Source organism: Saccostrea echinata, unplaced genomic scaffold, assembly GCF_033153115.1.
Source record: "Saccostrea echinata isolate AGI-Se365-2 ecotype Australia unplaced genomic scaffold, CSIRO_AGI_Sech_v1 ptg000033l, whole genome shotgun sequence".
NCBI lineage: Eukaryota > Metazoa > Mollusca > Bivalvia > Ostreida > Ostreidae > Saccostrea > Saccostrea echinata.
Window position 1 is genome coordinate 4,920,857 of NW_026889782.1, and position 24,372 is coordinate 4,945,228.

The 24,372-nt window shown below is 35.7% G+C and overlaps 1 protein-coding gene across 1 annotated transcript; it reads right to left on the minus strand.

The window, feature by feature from the left end:
• Nucleotides 1-985: 985 nt before the first annotated feature.
• Nucleotides 986-1,360, minus strand: LOC133198043 (putative potassium channel regulatory protein). Its single transcript, XM_061334198.1, has one exon. It carries the CDS (start codon nt 1,358-1,360, stop codon nt 986-988), a length of 375 nt encoding a protein of 124 aa, XP_061190182.1.
• Between the last annotated feature and the right edge of the window lie 23,012 nt (nt 1,361-24,372).

A 24,372-nucleotide genomic window follows, 5' to 3' on the forward strand; every position in this document is an offset into this window, starting at 1 on the left:
GTATTGCTTATCAAAATATTCTCCCTTTTCGAGATATAAAGCGTCAAAGATTTAGCATTCTGGCCCCTTGTGACCCCTTATTACGTAACATATGATCAGAATCTTATCATATATTGTTGAAAATCGTAAAGATAAGCATATTTGCTTCAGTAATGTATTACAAATTATTGATCGTTAAAGAGTTAACAATGAAAGACTTTTGGCCCCTCTGAGACCCTAATTTGAGGGGTCAGCCCCTTTTTCTTGATATCAAATGAAAGGTCGTGTCATTCTGCACAACTTTTCTTCTATATGTTTTAACAAATTCTTAACATGTATGAAGATATGAAAGAAAAGGTGTAGAATTTTGTGAGATGTTTCTGAGATTTTTTTTTAGCCCTACCGAGCTTCGGCGCCTTTTGCGCTAGAGAGATTTGGACACCTGCCTGCAAATCTACAAACCTTCCCCTACGTTCACTGAAAATCTTGAATCAATATCTTAAGTCGTTTCGGAGGAGTTTCCAGGACAAGCCGACCCTCTGAAAATCAGAAAATCGTCAATATCTCACGACCGGAAGTGACGTCATCAACGAAAAAAATTTCCAATAAGGTTCAGATCAATACCTATCAGATCTGAAAGTTTCATGAAAATCGGCCGAGACGTTACCGAGAACTCGCGTGCACAAAATCGGTAAGAATAATAATAATAATAATAATAGGGAAAAAGAAACCGAACGAAAACAATAAGGTCTTCCGTTGGAGACGGAAGACCTTAATAATAATAATAAGAAACAGAGTAAAAACAATATGTTCCCAAACTTCGTTTGGGGAACATAATTAACAACATAAAATATTAATAATAATTCTCAAATAAATATATATCACAATTAGGTTAACACCATTTTATGAATATAGATAATTCTAGCAACATTGTCCTGTTATATGTACATATACTCAGCTCACAATCCTTGGCAAAGTCTACTGTATATCACATTGAAAATATTTTTTAATTGTCCCACAAGGAATCTTTACTCATTAAGATTTGGCTCTTCTTAATAAGGGTACATAGTCCCTCAAGACGGTAATAGCTCGTCTCCACAAAGATTTGATTGAGTATGGCCTTATCCGCTGGGAGAATGTGTTCCAGTTGGGATGGATCTAATATAAAGTCAAAGAACCGAGGTTTCATGTCAATAAAATACACTGGAAGATGATCTTTGCTGTAAGGGATAACGGGGGCATCCTTTGATATTATAGCTGCTAAAAACGAGTCCGAATCGCTTTGTAAAGAGGGACTGCTCGTTTCAAACTTTTTCCCTCCAACATTTAGGACTAGGCGTTGTTGTTGGGCTGCTTCGACTCCTTGTAAAATGGATGTCATCTTATCGGTTGGATAGTAAGCCGGAGCGTCCTCCACTTCAGGGATTGTGTACGTATCCGATCACCCAGCGAGATGGCCTTCTCGGGCTGGGATGATCCAGAAGATGCTGACGATGAAGACGACGATGATGAGGAAGTGAAAGAAGAGGAGCTGGACGAACAAGATGACAGCCCAGAAAGATGACACACACTCTAGAAGGTTTTGGAGGAGGAAGAGCAGCAGCATCTCCCGAAGCAGCTGGTTTCGCTTCTTGAATAGTTGGGATGATCTCAGTGGAGGTGGGAGGTGTTTGTCGTTTTTGTCATGTTTCTGTGTTGTCGTTGTTTTGAATACTTTGCGTGATTTAATGTTTGCAGGTGGATCAATCAGAAGAGTCTTTTCATGCCTTTGCCTCCGTTATATACATCGGGCTTAACTTCCTCATATAAGGCTCCACGTGCCTCCCTCTCTCTTTCTGAACGTTCTAAAATTCCTTCCTCTCCTCATCTGTGTATGTCCCTGTACACTTCTTGACTATTTCTAATGAATAATTGGGGCAAGCGTGTTTCATGTCATGTCGTAATATTTTACACACAGTGCACTTAAAAGCGAAGCCCGAATGTCAGCTGACGATGTGCCTTTCTGCATGCACTAATTGTGTGAATTCCTTTCCATCGCATAAGAGGCATTTGAAACGTTGAATCTGATAAACAAAATAATGAAAGATATCAAGCTTTATGGGAATTACCTATTTGTATATTACAGATATACCATTAATAATTTGATTTTTGTTTGTTTATTGTTAAACGCCCCTTTCGAGATTTTTTCACTCATATGGAGACGCCGCCACTTGCTGGTAGAGAGCTACAAATTTGACCTATACTCGGCACTGAGGGCCATTGAGCAGTGAGGGATCTTTTTCGTGCCAGCACCTACTGCGACCTCGGTTTATATGGTCTCATCCGAAGGACCGGTCTCCACGTCCCAAACTGGGATTGGAACCCGCGACGTAAGGATCAACTCCTTTACTCAGCGACTCTAGAGCGAACGCCCTAACCACTGCGCCACGTGGGCGGCTTAATAATTTGAAGGAGGGAGTTAATAATTTGAAGGAGGGAGTCTATGCATGAGATTTCAACCATATGGGCTTATTTACTCCCATATATGGTTTTAATCTGTTGTGGTGAATAATATCCCCATTATGTTTTTGCACTTTTCCCTATTTTGTAAGGAACATCATTTATTCTTTGTAAAACAATGAATGGTTCCATCCACTTCAGGGATAACATTTTGTTGAGTCCCACATTTTGATTTGGGAAAAAGACCCATACAACATCTCCTGGGTTGTACTGATTTTGGTGTATTTTTGCATTGTAATCCCGTAACATAGCTTCAAAAGATGTGCTTGTTTATTTTGGGCAAATTCATGTTTTTTATTTAATTTTTCTGACATATTTTGGGCGTATTCAGAACTTAATTTTGATTCATATTTTACAGGATCAACTCTACCAAGCACGAAGTGAACTGGGAGTGTGACCGATCGCCTAAACACCATTTCACATGGGCTTATCCCTGAGAATATGATCGATATGCCAACATGAGTAAGGGTATCAGTTCTTCCCAATCCTTTAGATTTTTGCTAACAAATGCTGAAAGCATATTTTGAATTGCTCTATTTGTCCTTTCTATCATCCCATCAGACTGAGGTTTATAGGGAGTAGTACGGGTTTTATCTATACCCAGTATTTTACACATTTCTTTGAAAACATCAGATTCAAATGTTTGCCCTTGATCTGAATGAATTTGCATTGGGACTCCAAAAATGGAGACTACATGATTTATTTAATTTCTGTGCCATTGTAACTAATTTCTTATTTGTAATAGGGATAGCATAAACTCATTTGGTGAAGTAATCTCCCACGACAAGAAGATAAGAATTTTTTCCTGCGAGTCATTGGTAAAGGACCTAATATATCCACTGTCTATCTTTCCATAGGAGCACCTACCAGGTATTTTTGTAACGGGGCCTTTGGGATTTTATTAGGAGATTTCCTAGCTGCTCATTTGTCACAGCTTTTACAAAAATGCTTTATTTCCTGGGACATTTTAATTTGTGCCAGAAATATTTATCTTTCTTATGGATAAACTTGATAAGTTTCCATTTTACACAGATTGCTTATGACCTGATGGTATGTCATGACCTTCACCCAAGGTCATTTGGGCACGTTCAAGGTCATTGACAGAAAAAGTTCATAATTCATGTCCGGTCTGTATGTTACTTATGGAAAATGTTGGGAATTTCCACTTCACACAAAGATTGTTTATGACCTGAGGATGTGTCATGATCTTGACATATATTTACTGTAGAAAAAATAGATAAATAATGGATCCATATTTTCCAACAGAGAAATACTTGAAAAATTGTTATTTATTTTTTCAATGTGATAAAAAAATGTTACTGATTAATACAAAAAAAAAAGGATTGATGATTTATTAAGCTGCGCCTTAGTTTCATACATTGGAAAATATAATGAACAATTACCGGTAAATCTTTACTCTAAATATTTAAACAATTTGTGAATACTTGTCCATGAGAGCCATCAAATACTAGTGTTAGTGACTTGGCACCTTCTCTGAAAACCCTGCGGGGGGTATTTGTCCCTTTTGGACAGTTCTAGTTGTGTAGGGCATATCCCAGAAGTACTTCCCTGAGACCTTGTGGCAACAGCACAGTTACAGGACGTTTCTAAATATACAGAAGCTGTGTTTGATGAAAAGAACAAATGATAATGCATTTCGGGAAGAAAATCCGAGTGGAACTTTTCCAGGCACGCCATGTTTGGTCTCATCCGAAGTGTCCCGCAACTTTCACTCTAAAGTACCGAGCGCTTGGCGAAGGAACAGTCGCCTATTTTTATCGACTTACGTCAGTCGCGGTCGAGATTCGAATTCACGGCCTCCCGATCGCTCTGCCGATGAGTTAAACGTGACGGTTTCGTTCCTAAATGAAAACGAGAATGTAATTGATACTAATAGAGGATTTCGATTTTTCATGATATGATTATTTACGATACAAACAACATACGTAATATACCTTGAAGTTATATGTCTTTTGAACGGGTGGCATGCCAAAGATTAGAAAACTATTGAAAGAAATGTGCAATAAGTAAAGTCAAATTTTCAATTCAGTTTATTCTTACATTCCTTCATTGCTTAGAACAACATAGAGACAAGTTAATGTATAGAAATACATAAACGACATAGCAGAATAACGTAGAATTTGTATTAACATGGAAATGAAGCTGTGAATTATGTGATTTGCTTGAAATTAACCAAACATTACTTAAGCATGCAAGTTTAAATAAGTTTGATGTTACTGCATTCAGGATACCAGTTTTACAACACATGGACTTTTTGTCAATAAATGACTTGAGAAAGAAACATTCATGCTTGCTTTACAGTCCCTGAAACGTTCTACTTTCCCATTTTTCCGTTCGCTCACCGTTCGTTCACCGTGCGTTCACCGTTCGCTCTCCGTTCACAGTCTTGCGTTCAGCGTTCACCGTGCGCTCGCGTTCACCGTTCACAAAGCGTTCAGCGTTCGCTCTTCGTTCGTTCACTTTGCTTTCACCTTGCGTTCAGCGTTCACTTATCGTTCAGTCTTTATTGTCATTCGGAACTCCGAAAGGAAAGGACTTATCTTTTTTTTAAGTAAGGATTTACAGGTTTTGAATTTAATTATTAACATATCGTGTTTTAAGAATCATTATTTCATGGGAAAAAATTATCTACAATATTTTTTTTATTATTCTTACTTAGCTGTTAGGTTATTTATTAAATTTATCTGGAAAATAAATGTTGTTATAAGTACATGTGCGTACCTATGTAGTACGATGTTGAAAAATTAAATTTTAAATACGGGCAATATACAGATACTTCAAGCACTGCAACATTTTGTTGTTACGTTAAAGACGACAAATCGTTAATAGATAGATAACAAACGAAGTCAGTTTAATTTACCAACTGCAGCAAAAATACGAAAATATTTATTCCTATCACATTTTTTTTCTTCAAATAATACAGAAATACATGTTAGAACTAGTTCTGAGAATTATAAACAGTACTGCGGATATCCAGTTAATTAAATATCTTTAGAGCGAATTAAATTGATAGCGTGGTTTAAAAAAAATATTTGCATAAAATGTAATATATTATAGAATTTTTTTCTACTTTACATATATAAAGTCTTTAATTAGAGAGAGAGAAATGCCTTTATAACATGATTATCATTTATATAACCAAGGTTATTCTCCAGTAATGATATTGTCCACCATAACTTTATATGTTTGATATTCGATATGATTAACACCCCCCCCCCCCCATTCCCCTAAATCGGTTACGTAGTATTTCCAGTATATTTGAATTAACATTTAAAAAGAAGTTAATGTGTTTTGTAGCACAAAAATTTCAGTCTCAAAACAAACATGCATCTAAACAAAGTCATTAAACAATAGTAGTTCAGAGTATACATGTGCCGGCGGTGATATTTTAAATTGGCAGGGAGTTTGTTTCAAATTCAAGCGGCTTAATCATTCCAAGTGTTTATTCCCAATGTATTTTATTCATTTATTTATTTTGTTTTAGAAATGTTGGAATCAGATCTAGAAATGATAAGAAAAAATGTTAAAACTTCTTGGAAATACTAACACTCTGCCTTCGGTGTGGCGAGACTTTCACACCTGCACAGCGTCGGATGATTTTGATTGACAGGTCAAGCACGTGGACTTCGTGTGAACTTGAGGCAGGAAAATAAAAACCGATTATGACTGTAAAACAAATGGATTTGTTGATACAAAATAGCTACTTTCACTGCCTGATATTTAGAAATAAATTAAGAATTTTTTGTTTGACATAGGTACAAACGTTTGAGGAAAGGGGGGGCTAAAACCGAATATCTCTCTCTCTCTCTCTCATTTGTTTAATAAAAATTATGACAGCATATTACTGAAATATCAAGTTGTGAAAATTTAATATCTAACAAATAATATGATTGCCTCTTTGTATCATCTTGTCCGAGTATAATCACGGCCGGGAAATGTCTACAGATAAATGTAGAAGTCTGTTCAATAAATCATCATAAAAAATAAAACTGACACATAAATATATTATTGCCTTAAGATTTTAAAATACGAGTGTATTTATGCAATACGTCCACATACCTTTGTAAAAAAAATTATTTTTTTTCTCATTATTTTACACGGAATCGCCTTGGCACGGAAATATATGTATGGTTGTTACAACCGTTGTAATTCATTCTTTAAGTCCGTAGTTTTCTCTTCTAAAATCCACATTATTTGTAATGGTTTTATATATCAAATAAGAATAAACATATTTATTTTACAACTAGATTAATTTTATCTTTTAAACTACAGCGTTAGGTAACAATGTACAATGTTTTACGGCGATAAAAAATCGTGTTATTAAAAAGTTGAATTTAAACATCGTACATATGTGCAGAAAATATTGTAAGAAACTTAAATTACTAATTTTACATAATGTGCATGTATCGTCTTTCTTAGGACAATTTTCATTGATTTGTTTATTTATTTATTATTTATCTTCTTTTTAGCACCAGGCTATACAATAGAATACAATAGAATAGTTTTAATGCAAGGAAAAGATCAGAGGCATTCCGAATAAATCGTTCATCTTGCGTTCACCGTTCACTTTGCGCTCGCGTTTGCGCTCCGTTCGCGTTCTGCGTTCGCTCAGCGTTCACACATCGTTCACCAAGTTGCGTTCAGCGTTCACACATCGTTCACTCACCGTTCGCTCTGCGTTCGTTCACCGTTCGTTCAGCGTTCGCTCACCGTTCAAGTGGGAAAGTAGAACGTTTCAGGGACTGTAATCAATCGGTTTATCTAGACAATATAGTACCATTGCAAAAAAACATCAAACTAGGGAAACATAAAGGTTTAATTATTTACGCCTTTACCTCTGAAATTCCACCAAAATAAGTATTGAAATTGCACTCTCACAATAAAAGGGGAGGGAGGTCTGCGTTTAAATGCGCAGATGAAGACTTGCAGCCTTTACTAAGATTAAACTTATCCAGTGCTCAGGCTGTGACATTCGAATTATTCACAAGTTCTTTTCTATCTCGGTAAATGTCCTTCACAATCTTTGTTTTCTCACTGATGCTGGAAATCGGCTGATTATTTGCTCTGTGTACTATCTCACACGGTTTGGGTATGTTTTTGACTTTAACATGTACCCGATCCTATAGGAGACGATTTCTGCTTCGTAAGACAATCCTGAATAGGCTGGATCCGAGAAGCTTGAAAAAGAGGCAAAGAGTGGGAATTAAGTTTATGTGTTTATTGAAAGAGCGCAATCTTGAAAGTCATATTATAACATATAAACAACCTGGTCTCGTTTAACAATCCAAGGTAAATTTCTAAGAATAAAATAAAATGAGACCAGCGTAAATAACACAGTACATAATTAGACAGTAAACCAAAACTATAGATAGAAGATGTATATTGCAATTAATTAATTTATAAAAACTTAAAAAAATAAAATGCACATCTGATAGTCGCGTAGAAGATTATGGTGAAAGTGAAAGTACAATGTTTACATTAGTGATTAAGCGTACATCTAATAAATCTATAAATCTCAATTCTTATTACATTAAATTGCGTGATCTAAATATCTGAAAACATGGAAAATCAAGGTAACTCGTGTTTAACAATTTTGAACACTTACACAGTTTTAAGAAAGGAATTTTTGCGAGTCATCTTTGCTTCTTAACGATTTGCAAACGAATTACAAAAAGCCTATCTCCCTACACAAAAGAGTTCTAATTGTTCTAAAGGTAACAGAGTTATTTCCCATTAACAGAGTGACAGTTTTAGAGGAAAACAAAAATTATGAAATGTATGTGACATAAAAGACTTATAATACATTGTCAGTAAATTATATACAACACACTTGAAACAATTAAGATAAAAAGAAACATCAGTGAAAAGAAAAATTAAATTAAAAATTTATTCCTTTAATTAGTTAGGAATTTTCGGACAATCAAATAAACTTAAACATTTGAGAAGTAAAATTAAATAAGATGGTTTATGTTATAACGAATTATAAAATAAAACAAAATACAATGTACATACCTTGAAAAAGAGGCAAAGAGTGGGAATTAAGTTTATGTGTTTATTGAAAGAGCGCAATCTTGAAAGTGATGCGCATTGCCCAACTCTTGCCTGTCGTAAAAAATTAGGTGTTGAAAAAGTGACCAATGAAAATTGTTAAAGCGACAGTACGGCTGCAAAATGTGTGCTTTTTCATCCAAATTTACCCAATATGTCATTAAGAAATAAGGTATAAAGTTGATGTAAGCAGTTTGAGAAACAGAAATATTCTCTACTCAAACAAAATTAACGTAATTAGAATCTGCCGGAAAATCAAGGGTCGTACGAACTGGAGCAATCTTAGATCTGTTTATTTGTACCACGTGAATTCCAAAACGGCACGTGCCTACACTGTAGAGTTTACAGTTATAATGAATATTAGGTGAAAGAAATTTTCAAAAACACAAATTATCATAACTTTCTGATAAAATAATCTAAAATAATAATCGTAAAGATTTTAGTCTGCATTCAGGCGAATTTAACAGAATTAAAAGTACAAATGTTGACGTTTTGTGTATTGGGGTCCGAGAAAGGAAAAACCAACTAATCATACGTTATCGCGGCAAATGTCAAACAAAATATTTTTCTGCACAGTTAAAAGAAATTAGCATTTCAAATGGCAACAATGTTTATAAGTCAAAGATGTATTTTTTATGTTGAGTTTACACTATTTTTTTTTCTTTGAAAGCGACGGAAAAATGAGAAATTATAACAAGTATCAACAAACCTGTCGAATAGAACCTTCGAGAGCCCTGGTTGAGTGTCGCCGAGTTCCCGTTTCTTCCTTATCCAGCGATTATATTAATCCCCAAACTAAATTTTATTCAGGAAAGTTGCTTTTTCAAGTTCTATTTTCAGTTTCTTTTTATTTTTAGTCGACTTTGTCAATGTAGCAGGCCTACCGGGATTCCCTCTCTAACCATGCTGTTTTGTTTATGAAAACTACGCATGCGTGCATAGCATGGAATGTGGAACCCCGAACACGTTGCGATGTATATATTTACGTCCCATAAATAACTATTAATTTTAATGAAATAATCCAAATTATTTAATTGTAAAAGTTGTAATTTTCTGAAAGTTTATACATTTATAAGTAGTAAAAAAATTCCAAATCTTGTCGGAAAATTTCATCAATTCAGTTTTTGATGAGATGCGCCGTACTGTCACTTTAAAATTGCGGATGTCTAGAAAAATATAAGTAAAAAGACAATTAACACGTAATAATTATTCACCATAGGTAAGTAACTGCTTTTTGCTAAGGGGCTTAACTTGAGTAAATAAGAGTCTCAGATATGACACTTGGTGTTTGAACAATTAATTGAATGACACCTATTAAGTAACAAAGAAATCAGTAACATCAAAGGAAAATGAGCATAAGAAGACACAAAATGATTTACATTATATACAAACAACAAATGTCACAAACAAAAACTAGCTTGGTATACATAAATCTGGACTTTGAGAATTATCTTTAGGAATTTCACACATTTGAATAAAACTAATGTAGAAATAAACATAATTTACAATACCAGTTCTTAATAGTTTTACAGAGTGTTCAAAAATAAAATAACTTTAGATTTATCAAATATTTATAATAAATTCCAAAACAATGCTTTATATGTGACTGAATGAAAATATGTTTAAATATAAAAATAGCAGATAAATTGTATGTGCTAATACCCCCATGGCCCCTGTAGCTTTGGGCCCCAAAGCTTTATATGAGACTGAATGATTATGTCAGACAATGATGAACAAGAAAATAAAACATATGTACATACAAATGAAAGGTAAAATTGACACACTGATTCAAAACAAAGTATGTGCAAGAAAAGTATGCATTGTGAAATCTAAGTCTTGCTTATCTAAACATGACAACTGTCCAGCCAGAGAGCAAGTTAGTATCAAAAGGTGAATATGAATGTTTTAAATGAGAAAAAAAAATGCCAAATGTGAAAATTTTGAAACTCAAATTTTATGCTGACAAAAAAAATTTGAAAAAAAAAATTATTAAGTATATATTACAGAATAAATGGCTGAAAATGGTGGGAAATTGAAAATAAAGTATATTACTAAACAATTCAGACCTGGGAGCAGAGTGCAAAAATAAGGATGAACATTAGCATGGTAACATCAATATGTAGGACAAAGACATGGAATTGTAAGTAAGCAATGAATGAATATGTAATATAGATTTGAATCACATGTATTTTTTTAAATATTGAACGGACTAATGAAAGTGCAGGAATGAACAAGTATGATTGATGGTTGAAAATGTATGCAATACCGACCAAAACAAAGCTTCTTTTTTTTTTTAACTATATGAACCATGTAGGGCTTAACCTAGCAATCTAAGTTAACAATGCAGAGGCATCAAAAAGAGGAATGTAAAGGATATGCATAAGAGACCTATGTTCGACAATTGCTAAAGAGCATTAGGAAGAACCAGTCTGATGCATAAAATTCCACTAAGGGTATACTGAGGTGAACACCATGTTCAATGCATAAAGTAGAGCAAGTCATAGTCAACAAGACTGTGAAGGTTTTAAACAGAACCCAACGAAACCTAATGAGAGCTATAAGATATGGTACAGTCAGTGAGAGTCCAGTGATCAGCTAAACAACTCAAGCACTAAATGACAGCAGGAAACCTACTAAAAAGGGTGACTAACCACAACTCATAGAACATAATTTTGATTTTTTTTGAGAGAGAAAGTGGAAGTGATGTACATCAAGAAAACCCAACACAATATTGATAACATACTTACTGGAATGCCTAGACAAAGTGCTTAAGGTACCTCAACCTGTATTTGAACTACAATTGGTCTATAATTTCACAAAAAGAAGAAATTCAGTACAAGTCAAAAATTGAAAAAGTAAAAGAACCTCTGTCCGAGATATGCTTGTGCAGGAAGCATGATCAGGTATGAAAGCGTAGCTAAGATAGACTGCCTGTAAGGTTTCCTGAGGTTTGTTATGTGGATTCGATTCTACGTTTGAAATTAGATTTGCGAAGTTTGCCAGCTTTTGTGAATCGGCGAATAAGATCTCGCAGAACGTCTGGGTCAAAACATGTATCTGGTTCCCAGGTTGTGGTTCCATCTAACCACTTGACACGGAAATGTCGAACACCATTTTTCATCTTCCCTCGCAGAACTTTCTCAAAGTTCCATGTTTTATCAGGAGCGGGATGCGGTGGGTCTTGGGTTTGCAATCCAGGAGTGTGTTGAGGGAGTGGCTGAGTGTTATCTACATTTGGTGGTGGCGGATTAACTGGTGGATCAGGAAGTGGCAGCTGGATGTTTTCAAGTGGGTCATCAGTGTCTTGATCTTCAGGAGGGTCTGCCTCAGTAGCTTGGTCAGCAGGGAAATCTGCAGGAGCAGGATCATTAGGGGGCATGAGTTGTTGACGGACTTGAACATCCTCTGGGGGATAATACCGCTTTAGATTAGTGGCATTTATCAATGATGCATGTACTTTGTTATCAGAGACTCGGCACAATCTGTAAGTGAAATTTTGTCCTCTCCCAACAATGCGATAGGGTCCATTGGATTTGTCGTACAGCTTGTGTGAGAATCCAGTAGGAACTTTATAATTTTTCAGTAGGACAAGGTCTCCTATGTTGAAATCAGGGATCCTGACATGTTGGTCATGATAGTCTTTGTTTTTCGATTGGTTGTGGAGATCATTAGCTTTTGCAATTTCAGTGGAAATTTTAAGTCTGGCCAATAGTTCCTTCATGTATTGTTTGGCATCTCGTTGTAAGTTGTCTTTTGGTTGAAGAGATGCATCAAATGGTAAGCGCATTTCCTGTCCAAACAATAACTCAAAGGGTGAAAACTCAGTGGATCCAAGATGAGGAGACATGCGAAACGACATCATGATCCCTGGTAATAACTTAGGCCATATATTCTGGTCATTGGCACAGTATGCTCGCAGTGATTGAGCTATGGTGCTGTTTTGCCTCTCCACTAAACCATTGGTGTTGGGGTGGTAGGATGATGTGTGGTATTGTGTGATTTCAAATATTTCACACAACGCATTGATGAGCCTAGACATGAAATTCCGACCACGGTCTGACATCAGTATTATGGGAGATCCATATCTGGCAAATATTTCTTTGAAGAGACATTCTGCAACTTCTCGAGCATCTTGAGACCTCAGGGCAAAGGCTTCAGGCCACCGAGTAAAGGAATCAATACAAAGGAGGATGTACTCATAACCTTCAGGTGTTTTCTTTAGTGGGCCTAAGATGTCTATTTGCCAAGATTCAAATTTGTCACGGCGTGGCATGGAAGTCATGGGAGGTTTCGAGGGATGAAAGTCTCGCTTTGCACGTTGGCATCTGTCACAGGAGCGCACATAGTCTATGATATCCTGATTCATCCTTGGCCAGTAGTACTTTTGCATGATGGAGAAACGTACTTTGTCAATGCCAAGGTGTCCACCTCCTGCAAGGCTGTCATGGTAGGCAAATAGGGCATTTTTCCGAAGATCTCGTGGAAGAGCTAACTGATAGATAAACTTGAATTCATCCGGTTGGCGTTTGCAGCGTCGTTGAAAGAGATGATACAGAAGTTGATCCATAATGCAGTAGTGTTGAGATTCAGAAACAACTTTATTTCTAAGTTTGCGATCTTCTGTTAAGGAGCCGTCAGTAAGATATTTCACTATGCTAGCATAGTCAGGGCATGCAGATTGTAGACGAAATAAAGTGTCTTTGTCTTGTAGTATTTGATGTATTTCGTCGTCCTCTATGGCCATAATGAAGGTTTCTGGTTCATCATAAGAGAACATAATTTGGACTCCTTCCTGTACATCAGACTCTTGTAGGAGTGGAACAGGATGATGTGGTAAGGGCTCTGAGGGATAGAGACAGTGGATACTGTTGGCTCTGATGTTGTAGTAGAACTTGGAATGCGGCTAAGGGCATCGGCAACACAATTTTTCTTTCCAGGTTTGTGGACAATGTCAAAATTGTACTCCTGAAGTTTAAGGGCCCAACGTTCAAGCCTGCCAGTATGCTTTGCTGTCTTTAACCAAATGAGGGCCTTGTGGTCAGTGTAGATGGTAAATTTGTTGCCGGCTAGGTATGAACGATAAGCTTGAACACCACGAACAACAGGAAGCAGCTCTTTCTCAGATGTTGTGTATTTCTTTTCTTCTTTGGTCAGAGATTTTCCACCATAAGCAATGACAACCTCCTTGTTATCTGTAGTTCTCTGTCCTAGGGAATATCCAACAGCTGTATCGGAGGCGTCACAGGAAAGAATGAAAGATTTAGAGGGGTCTGGGTATGAGAGTACTGGAGCGGTGGTTAAGGCATGCTTCAAGGTGTCAAAGGATTGTTGACATTCTGGAGTCCAGGAGAATTTAACATTTTTGGCAAGGAGAGCATTGAGTGGTCCAGCTATTTTGGAAAATCCTTCAATAAATTTTCTGTAGTAATTAGCCATACCCAAGAAGCTTCTCGCTTGTTTTGGCGTTGTTGGTGTTGGGTATTGACTAATGATGTCTGTTTTTGTAGAATCAACCTCTACTCCTTTGCGAGTGATTATGTGGCCAAGGAATTTGAGTTCTTTCATTGCAAAATGGCACTTGGAAGGATGGAGCTTCAAGTTGGCTTGTTGTAGACGAGCAAAGACTTCTGAGAGATGCTGCAAATGGACTTCAAATGATGGAGAGAAGATTAAAATGTCATCAATGTAACACAAGACAAATTTCCAATGAATGCCACGGAGAACACTTGTCATAAGAGTTTGAAAGGAAATAAGGGCATTCATGAGGCCAAAAGGCATCCTCCTCCACTCATAAACTCCACTCTGAGTGATAAATGCAGCCTTGTGTTTAGTGGAAGGGTCCATTTCAAGTTGCCAAAAGCCACTCTTGAGGTCAAGGGAGGTAAAATACTGTGGTGATGATGCACCTAGAGAATCAAACACATCCTCAAGTTGTGGAAGTGGAAAAGACATAGGTATTGTAGACTTGTTTAATTTCCTATAGTCCACCACAAATCGAAATTCACCAGTTGGCTTTTTCACAAGAAGTACAGGTGAATGCAACTCAGAGTTGGACGTTTCTATGATGTCATTTTGAAGTAGTTCTTGTACTTGTCTGTCGATTTCTTTAAGGTTTTCAGGTGTTGTTCGGTAATGTGGTAAGCGGACAGGACGAGTACCAGGCACAGTGTCAATTTTATGTTTGTAGTTAGCCGTTTTGCCAAGTTCACCTAAGTCTGTTGCAAAAGAGTTCCTGTGTTTTTGTAGGAAATCCAAAAGAATCTTCTGATGAGCTGGAGTAAGGTCTGAGTTTGAAAGGTCAAAGTTCAGGTGGCTGGAAGAAGTCTTTGGTGACGAGGTAGAAGATGACTCTAGGGTGAAAACATCTTTTTCATCAATCTGAATTACGCTGGCCAGGATTTCCCTTGCATGTAGTTGAACTGGTGAATGGGTTGGGTTTAAGACGCGTAACATTGCTTTGCCTTTGTTGACTTGAACCAAGCATCGTGCTGCAGTTAGATGTTTGTTGTGTGACAATGAAGAGTTAGGTTCTAGAAGAACATTTGCACCATTCTTAAAATGCGAGATATTCACTTGTACGTTGGTCTCACTCCGTTGTGGGATTAGCACAGATTTAGCTGCTCTTGCATGGCCTTCAGCGGCGGATATCAAACAAACACTGTGTATCACATCATTATCTGGTAGAATGAGCTGCTGAGTTGCAAACACAGGACGAAAGACCATCTTTAAGCAATCGCTTAATGGTGGCTTATAGAAGTTAATTCCTTTAAGCCACCATTAAGCTGCAGCTTCTAGGTGCTTAATGTCCAAACTTCATTAAGCTACCATTAAGCCACCTTTAAGCTGCAGCTTAATGGTGGCTTAATGTCCAAACTTAATTAAACCACCTTAACACATCCAGTATCAAGTCTTTAAACTAACTTGTTAAGTTTGAAGTTGTTTCAGTATCATTTACGCAAATATTTATTCAATTCATAATTTTTTTTCTCGCTATGTCTTACATTTATGTCAATGCTATAAACTCGGAACTGAGAACAGTTTCACCAAATGCCTTAAAATTTTCGCTACCTAAAATCAGTTTGTTTGAATACTTGTTTAAAAAATATTTTTATCCATAAATACATAATATATATTAATTTTGAAAAAAAATCACATATTTTTTCTTTCGTGTTTGGAGAGCCACGTTCCGCTGCCGAATTCATTAGAAATATTGTAATTAGAGTCATTTTCTTCTGGAATATTTCTAAGTCTCTTAAAATTTCTTTGGGTAGAGAAATGTTTAAGATATAAAAAAATATATATATAGGTATAGATTATATTGCCGATCATTGAATTACTTCATGAATGATTTGAATTAATTCATGGTTAAGTGCTATTATTTTTTCCTTTCTTTTAAAATGCTGCAGAAGTAAGAATTTTTTTAAAATAATACAGAAGTAAGAATTTATTTAAAATAATGCGGAAGTAAGAATTGATCAAAATATAGTCGGTCTTCAATGATTGTTATTTCAAAATCAATTTTCAGAAGAACAGCCGATCAGATTAAACAGGACATCCGACCAGATTTATACACATTGAGAAGCGGGATAAAATAATCAGTGTACAGTATATCGACTTGTTAGACAATAGACCTTAATTAGGTGTCCCCACCAGTCCCCGGTCAATTAACAGGAAACTATACACGGGAACGTACAGTCACAGATTTTGATGATCTATTATTTTTTACAAAACTTAAAATTTATGCAAGCATATAACAAATTAGAAATTATGATTGTACACAAAAAGACAATTATTTTGATACCCATAATCATATAAAAAGAATTAAAACTGAAGATGATATGTTACAAAAATATTTTATAACTTAATTGTTACGCAAAGATTGTCAAAAGTCGTAAATATCTGCAGCATATTTATAAGAACTATAATCTGTTTTTTCCCCATCGTTCTCTTTCGATGATATATTTCTTTTTAATAACAAAATTTTGTTATATCTGTTGAACTTCAATCTTTTCATGCTTATAAATCTGCGAATAATAGAACGAGGAATTCAGTTACTTAAAATCAAAAAGTTGTTTCACACCATCACACGGAACTCCGGTTCACGGTTAAGAAATATTAACGTAATATAAAACTTTATCAGAATTTCTTTTTTAAAATATATTTATATAAATATAATAAATATAAATATTCGTGTTATTGATTAATAAATATAAACATCAGAAAAAATACATGTACAGGTACCTGTAACCATTCCAAACAGGTTTTGTTAAAATAAAGATTTTATATTTTGATTTAATTTCAACAGCCTCGGTAGCTCAGTGGTTAGAGCGTTCGCCCTCCAATCTAAAGGTCGTGGGATCGAATCGTGTTGGGCATACTTTTTTTTTTCATTTTTTTTTTTTTTTAATTTTCATTCTTTTACATTATTTTCGCCGAATTAACAAATGTATAAACTCGACATTTATAATTTTTGTGAAGAAATCAATATAAAAATAATATTTAACCCATAAAAGCAGTTTTATCGACTGCGTAATGGTGACTTAAAGGTGGTTTAATGGTAGCTTAATGGAGTTTGGACATTAAGCACCTATAAGTCTGGCTTACTGGTGGCTTAATGGTGACTTAATGATTATCTAGAAGCTACCATTAAGCACCTATAAGCCACCATTAAGCTACCTTTAAGCATCCATTAAGGACTTTGAGATGGCTTAATGGTAACTTAATGGTGGTGTATTTATTACTTAAATGTAGCTTATAGGTGCTTAATGGTGACTTAAAGACAACCATTAAACCATCATTAAGGACCTATAAGCCACCATTAAGCCAAACTTAAAGGAAGTGTTTCATCTTGTGAAAATCAATGCTGACCTTGTGTTGGTTTAGAAAATCAACCCCAAGAATAAAAGGATAATGAAGATCTTGAATTATGTGTACTGAGTGAGAATACGTGACTCCACCGATTGAAATAGGGATTTCAACTACACCAAGAACAGTTAACTGAGCACCAGTAACACCTCGTATGATAGGATGAGTGGGAGGCTGTAATGAAGCACCTGAACATCTAGTTTTATTAAGGAAAGAAGAACTAGCAACTGTTATACTTGCTCCTGTGTCTAATAAAGCATTTGTGCGTTTACCCATAATTGCTATTTCGACTTTGTTTTGCTTTAGAGTAGTTGCCAAATTGATTGAGGGGGGATGTTTGGATTTTGAAAACCTTGATCTTACCATGTGCCCATCCTTAGATTTCACTCCAAGAACAGGCGCGAGTCCCTATTGTGTATAACTACCATTAAGGAAACTGTTAATGCAACGATTTTCAAAATGATTATAATTTCGACATTTTTCACAAAAATGACCTCTGGCAGGACAAATGAATTTAGAAAAACAAGACTTACTTCCACAGTTGCAGCAGGATCTGTTCGACTGGTGGGGACGAACTTGACCGCCATTAAAAGGTTGTTGTCTGGACTGTTTAGGCTTGGGCTGCCACTGCGGAGGGTGGGACTGCTGGGGTGGTGGAGCTTGGTAGTAGGTCCGTCTTGGGTTTGGTTGGGAACGGTTGGTGTTGTCCTGTCGAAAATTGTCTTTGGGCGTTGTTCCCATAGCAGCGATAGTTTTTTGCAGCTGGTTTGTAACATCGCACACTGCGGTCATGGCGTTGACAACACTGGTCTCGCGTTCTGATGTTAGCGTCTGGGAGTCCATTTTTACGGTCATTTCCGCTATGGAGGCTGCCGTCCGCAAGTTGTCGATGGTCTGTGGGAATTGGGGCATGACAATTTTTCGCACTGCTGGTGTCAAACCTTTCATTATCATCGTTGTTAAACAGTCCTCAGGCATGGTTGAGTCAACTGCAAGTTTTCTTATGCGGGTTATGTATTGTTCCACAGTTTCGCCGTCTTTCTGAATAATATTCACTAGGCCAAGGCTAAATGGAATTTGTGGCCTAAAACGATTTAGGAATGCAGTTTTAAGAGTCTCTAATGAGGATGTAATGTCTGGCGTTAATGTGAAATACCAGTCACGTGCAGCATCTTTCAAGTAGAAAGATAAATAACTCCCGATATTCTGGAATGGAACATGCATTAGGGACACAAAGGTCATAAACTGGGTCCAAAACTGAATGGCCGATGATTTTCCATCATACTTTTCCAAAGTAATATTGGCACGTGGTGATGGTGTTGGAGCTGGCACTGGAACCTGAATTGTCTGCACGACTGGAGGTAAATATGTTGCCGGTGCAGGTGGAAATATCTGTTGAGTTGTCACAGACTGCGGAACATGCTGAAGGGTTTGCTGTACTGGCACGGGTGTTGGTCCATGTTGTAGGGTTTGTTGATGTGTCACAGGTTGTGATGCTTGAGACGGTTGTTGAACTGACAATGGTTGTACTTGTTGAAGGGTTTGCTGCTGCAATGTAGACGTTTGCGGCTCTGAAGGGAGGGTGTGTTGAATCGTCATTGGTTGTTGTAATGATTCTTGTACCATTGTTGGTTGTAGTGCTGGTAGAGCATTTGCAGATGTAGCTGCAGCATATAATGTCGACCGGGCCGGTGATGGAGGAATGTTGTGTCCAGTTGATTGTTCAGGAGGAGGTAAGTGTAAGTTCACTGCATGATTAGGTTGAAGGATATCACCAGAGGAATCTGACAGTTCATCTGTTTGTGTGGGTGGTGGAGGGGGAGGATGCTGAGGTGGTATCAGATTCGAGGCAGCAGATTCTGTTATTGCATCAGTGGTGGCTGTGGCGGCAACTGTTTGATTCTTTTGAGGCTGTGAGGTTGATTTCGCAGAGGTATCCCGTTGATAGTTTAACGGCACATTGGGTTTGTAGCCTAACCGTCGGAAAATAGAATTGTTTGAAGATTGTTGTCTTGTCATAGGCCCAGGCATGATGAATCTGACGCAGTTGATAGTGTGACCTCAAGAAATAATGGGTCAGTTGATGATGTTGTGTTGATCTTTGGGGAATTTCTCAGTAGAGCACTTTGACTTGGCTGTGGGAGGTAGGGATCGAATGGATCTTCGCCACTTTATCTCACACGGTTTGGGTATGTTTTTGACTTTAACATGTACCCGATCCTATAGGAGACGATTTCTGCTTCGTAAGACAATCCTGAATAGGCGGGATCCGAGAAGCTTGAAAAAGAGGCAAAGAGTGGGAATTAAGTTTATGTGTTTATTGAAAGAGCGCAATCTTGAAAGTCATATTATAACATATAAACAACCTGGTCTCGTTTAACAATGCAAGGTAAATTTCTAAAAATAAAATAAAATGAAACCAGCGTAAATAACACAGTACACAATAAGACAGTAAACCAAAACTATAGATAGAAGATGTATATTGCAATTAATTAATTTATAAAAACTTAAAAAATAAAATGCACATCTGATAGTCGCGTAGAAGATTATGGTGAAAGTGAAAGTACAATGTTTACATTAGTGATTAAGCGTACATCTAATAAATCTATAAATCTCAATTCTTATTACATTAAATTGCGTGATCTAAATATCTGAAAACATGGAAAATCAAGGTAACTCGTGTTTAACAATTTTGAACACTTACACAGTTTTAAGAAAGGAATTTTTGCGAGTCATCTTTGCTTCTTAACGATTTGCAAACGAATTACAAAACGCCTATCTCCCTACACAAAAGAGTTCTAATTGTGCTAAAGGTAACAGAGTTATTTCCCATTAACAGAGTGACAGTTTTAGAGGAAAACAAAAATTATGAAATGTATGTGACATAAAAGACTTATAATACATTGTCAGTAAATTATATACAACACACTTAAAACAATTAAGATAAAAAGAAACATCAGTGAAAAGAAAAATTAAATTAAAAATTTATTCCTTTAATTAGTTAGGAATTTTCGGACAATCAAATAAACTTAAACATTTGAAAAGTAAAATTAAATAAGATGGTTTATGTTATAACGAATTATAAAATAAAACAAAATACAATGTACATACCTTGAAAAAGAGGCAAAGAGTGGGAATTAAGTTTATGTGTTTATTGAAAGAGCGCAATCTTGAAAGTGATGCGCATTGCCCAACTCTTGCCTGTCGTAAAAAATTAGGTCTTGAAAAAGTGACCAATGAAAATTGTTAAAATTGCGGATGTCTAGAAAAATATAAGTAAAAAGACAATAAACACGTAATAATTATTCACCATAGGTAAGTAACTACTTTTTGCTAAGGGGCTTAACTTGAGTAAATAAGAGTCTCAGATATGACACCTGGTGTTTGAACAATTAATTGAATGACACCTATTAAGTAACAAAGAAATCAGTAACATCAAAGGAAAATGAGCATAAGAAGACACAAAATGATTTACATTATATACAAACAACAAATGTCACAAACAAAAACTAGCTTGGTATACATAAATCTGGACTATGAGAATTATCTTTAGGAATTTCACATATTTGAATAAAATTAATGTAGAAATAAACATAATTTACAATACCAGTTCTTAATAGTTTTACAGAGTGTTCAAAAATAAAATAACTTTAGATTTATCAAATATTTATAATAAATTCCAAAACAATGCTTTATATGTGACTGAATGAAAATATGTTAAAATATAAAAATAGATAAATTGTATGTGACAGTACCCTTTGTTGTGACAACCAAGGAAAATTTAAATTCAAGTCAAATCCACTTATTATTTTCTAATGGGTAAAGGCTTAAATTAATTTAAAAATACAGTTTGGATAATCGAAACTTGGCGGTGTTTTTTTCCCAGAACTTTTTAGTTGGAGTGCACCTTACATCATGTTACATGGACAGACGATACAAAATTCATTGTTTAAGACATACTTACCACTAAATGTTTATTCATCCTTTATTAACAATCAGAAATAATGTATTTCTTCTGTAAAAAGTCACAGTATTTAAGAAAAAGGCAATTTTACTGCTTTAGTGGTGACCATTATTTTGAAATGTTAATTCAACTATACATCTATTTCTATATTTTAAGTCAGTTTAATAAACTCATATAATTTTATAAATTTATTAAAATGGAATATGTAAATTTTGTTAACAATGATAAACTAATCAAGTAATCTTTTTCTTTTTATCACTTTCGAAGTAAAAAGAATGTACTGTGAATAGAAATGTTTTAGATAAACATTCCTATAACAATATTTAAGCAAGATATTTCAATATAACAGAAATTAAGGATCTTAACATTACAGGGTCCAAAGTAATACTCATGCAAGATGGACATACGATATGGGAAACCTGTATAATAATGAATTTGAATTAGTGTTATGTTCTTAACAACAATCAAAGAGCCCATTCTGTAATTCTTCATTTATTTAACAGTTCTCTACTGAGAAATCAATCAAACAGGTTTCATATCTGTAACCTTTTCTCCGTTTCTGGTGGAAATTCTGTGTAAAGGAAAACAGAAGTCTATTACTAAAACTGATGTTACATAAAGTTGAAAAAAAAACATTATTTTGAAATTTTAATGCAACTATACATTTATTTCTATATTTTAAGTCTGTTTAATAAACTCATATAATTTTATAAATTTATTTTGATGCATTTTAAAGCTATTGCTTTTGGACTATGAGTAAACATTTCAAAGTTATACTTCGGTAGTATAGCCGAGAACCCTTCATAACTATTGCTGGAACATCTAGTTTGCCAATGATATCAGAAAAAAAGGATTGTATGTAATAGACGACTTTCACATTTACAAAAGTTATTTCCCTTTGCGGGGCCAATCTGGGGTCAACCGGCGTAAGACGATGTTTTCCCTCTATACCATTACCAACTTCATGGGACAATGTCTTACAAATGAAATCTGTATGAATATGCTTGTAATGTTTTTTATGTTGCCCAATACTATGGCAATACAGGCACGGATCAAAATTGTCCGATAGCGTTTAAAGGTTGAAAATATTTACAGGTAAGTTACAAAGGTTATAGTGAGAAAAAGGACCGTTACGCCGACAACGGGAGATAACTCTTACGATGGAGCTTGTTCAACCATTACAGAAACAAGACAGTTTCCTAACTTGAATTTTTCCAGCACAGACACCTTTTACTGAATGAAGACCATTGGTCCTTTCACAGTCTTACACTCTCTTTCTGTTCTATGGTGTTGAATGTCGGCCATGTCTACCCAGATAAGTTTGCGACGGCTGTGATTGCATGCCCAATCCTGGTTTGTTGGAGGTTTCTCAAAACATAAACATGACTGCTAGATATCCTTTGCTTTATTAATAAACTCTCCATTTCTGATGTTTCTAGTTGCCTTGGACTTAACCACTCCCATTTCTCCATCACATCGGTTTTTTCCATGCCTAGAGCAAAAAAAAAAAAAAAAACTTTTGCCATGGTTTGTTTGTTTGTATGTAGTTTAACGTCCCTCTCGAGAATTTTTCACTCATATGGAGACGCCATCACTTGCCGGTGGAGAGCTGCAAATTTTGTCCTATACATCGGCAGTTACGGCCATTGAGCAGTGAGGGATCTTTTTCGTGCCAGCACCTACTGCGACATGGGACCTCGGTTTATACGGTCTCATCCGAAGGACCGGTCTCCAAGACCCACAGTGGGATTCGAACCCACGACGTAAGGATCAACTCCTAACTCCGCGAATCTAGAGCAGACGCTCTAACCACTGCGCCACGCGGGCGACTCTTTTGCCATGGTAACACGAAAGTTTCAACTGCCATGCTTGTGTCCATAAAAGACACTTTTTGATTTTTTCTGTGCTGCACAACCATGTGACAGGACAAAAATTTAATCCATGTTCAGTCTTCGATTATCCCTTAGGTGATTTATGATCACTTCTAAAAATTTATGTCCTGCAAGTATGTCAAGCTGCAAATCGTTACAGTACTGACAATGTCAATAATCTCATCAACTGTGGAACCTGTGTGTGCATCGAGGGTTTGGACTTTTGTATCTTGCAATTGCTGGATGAATTATCCAGAATCCTTAGCCCAATGTGCACCTTGAATCTCATTCTGTGAGAAGCATGTGAAATTCTCAGCAAAGTCAACAGTAAATACCAATGATTTTTCTGGCGGATCATTATTTAGCTGACGAAACTGGGTTTGCTGCCACTGTGCAACAAATAAATGATGTGCTAAAAACTGTATATCTTCCATAAGTTATGCAAGCAACTGCTGAGCTGGAGTTGACAGCTGCCTTTTTCATTTTCTTTTCCACTATTGTAGTTAAGAACATTCACATAATCCCATTTTCTGCCACTGTACTTCCTCATTTGTCAAAATAATTTGTTCCATCTTCTGACTGAGTCTTTCAGTCCCACACTTAAGGAGGATCTCTACACCTATGAAGTACAAATGATTTTTGTTTCATGCATTTGTTTCTAATAATAGACTCAATATCCATTGAAATAAAGCTCCAAAGTATTTAACTTATTTTTTGGAAATATTTAAAATATTTAATTTATTTTGTAGAAACCCCTTGATTCTTTATTTTTAAAAGCCTAATGCTTTAATTTTGTATTCAAAGTTTAATTTTATAAAATCTTGAAATGAAAACCAACAAAGTTATAAAAGAAATTTACATAATTTTTATTTGAATTTACATTTATAGACAAAAGAAAAACTAAAACAGCATTTTCATGAAAAGAACTGGTCGGATTTCCTGCAGAATCTGAAAATAAATATAATATCAAAGGGTTAAAAGGATGAAAAAAGAAATTGAATGAAATTGAAAAATTGACGAAAATTTTAACCATCACAAAAATTCATGTGTCAAAGATCCGTTTAGAGAGTAGGCTCAAATATCTTGAGTTCAAATATATTTAATCTCATTCTTCGAAAACTTGCA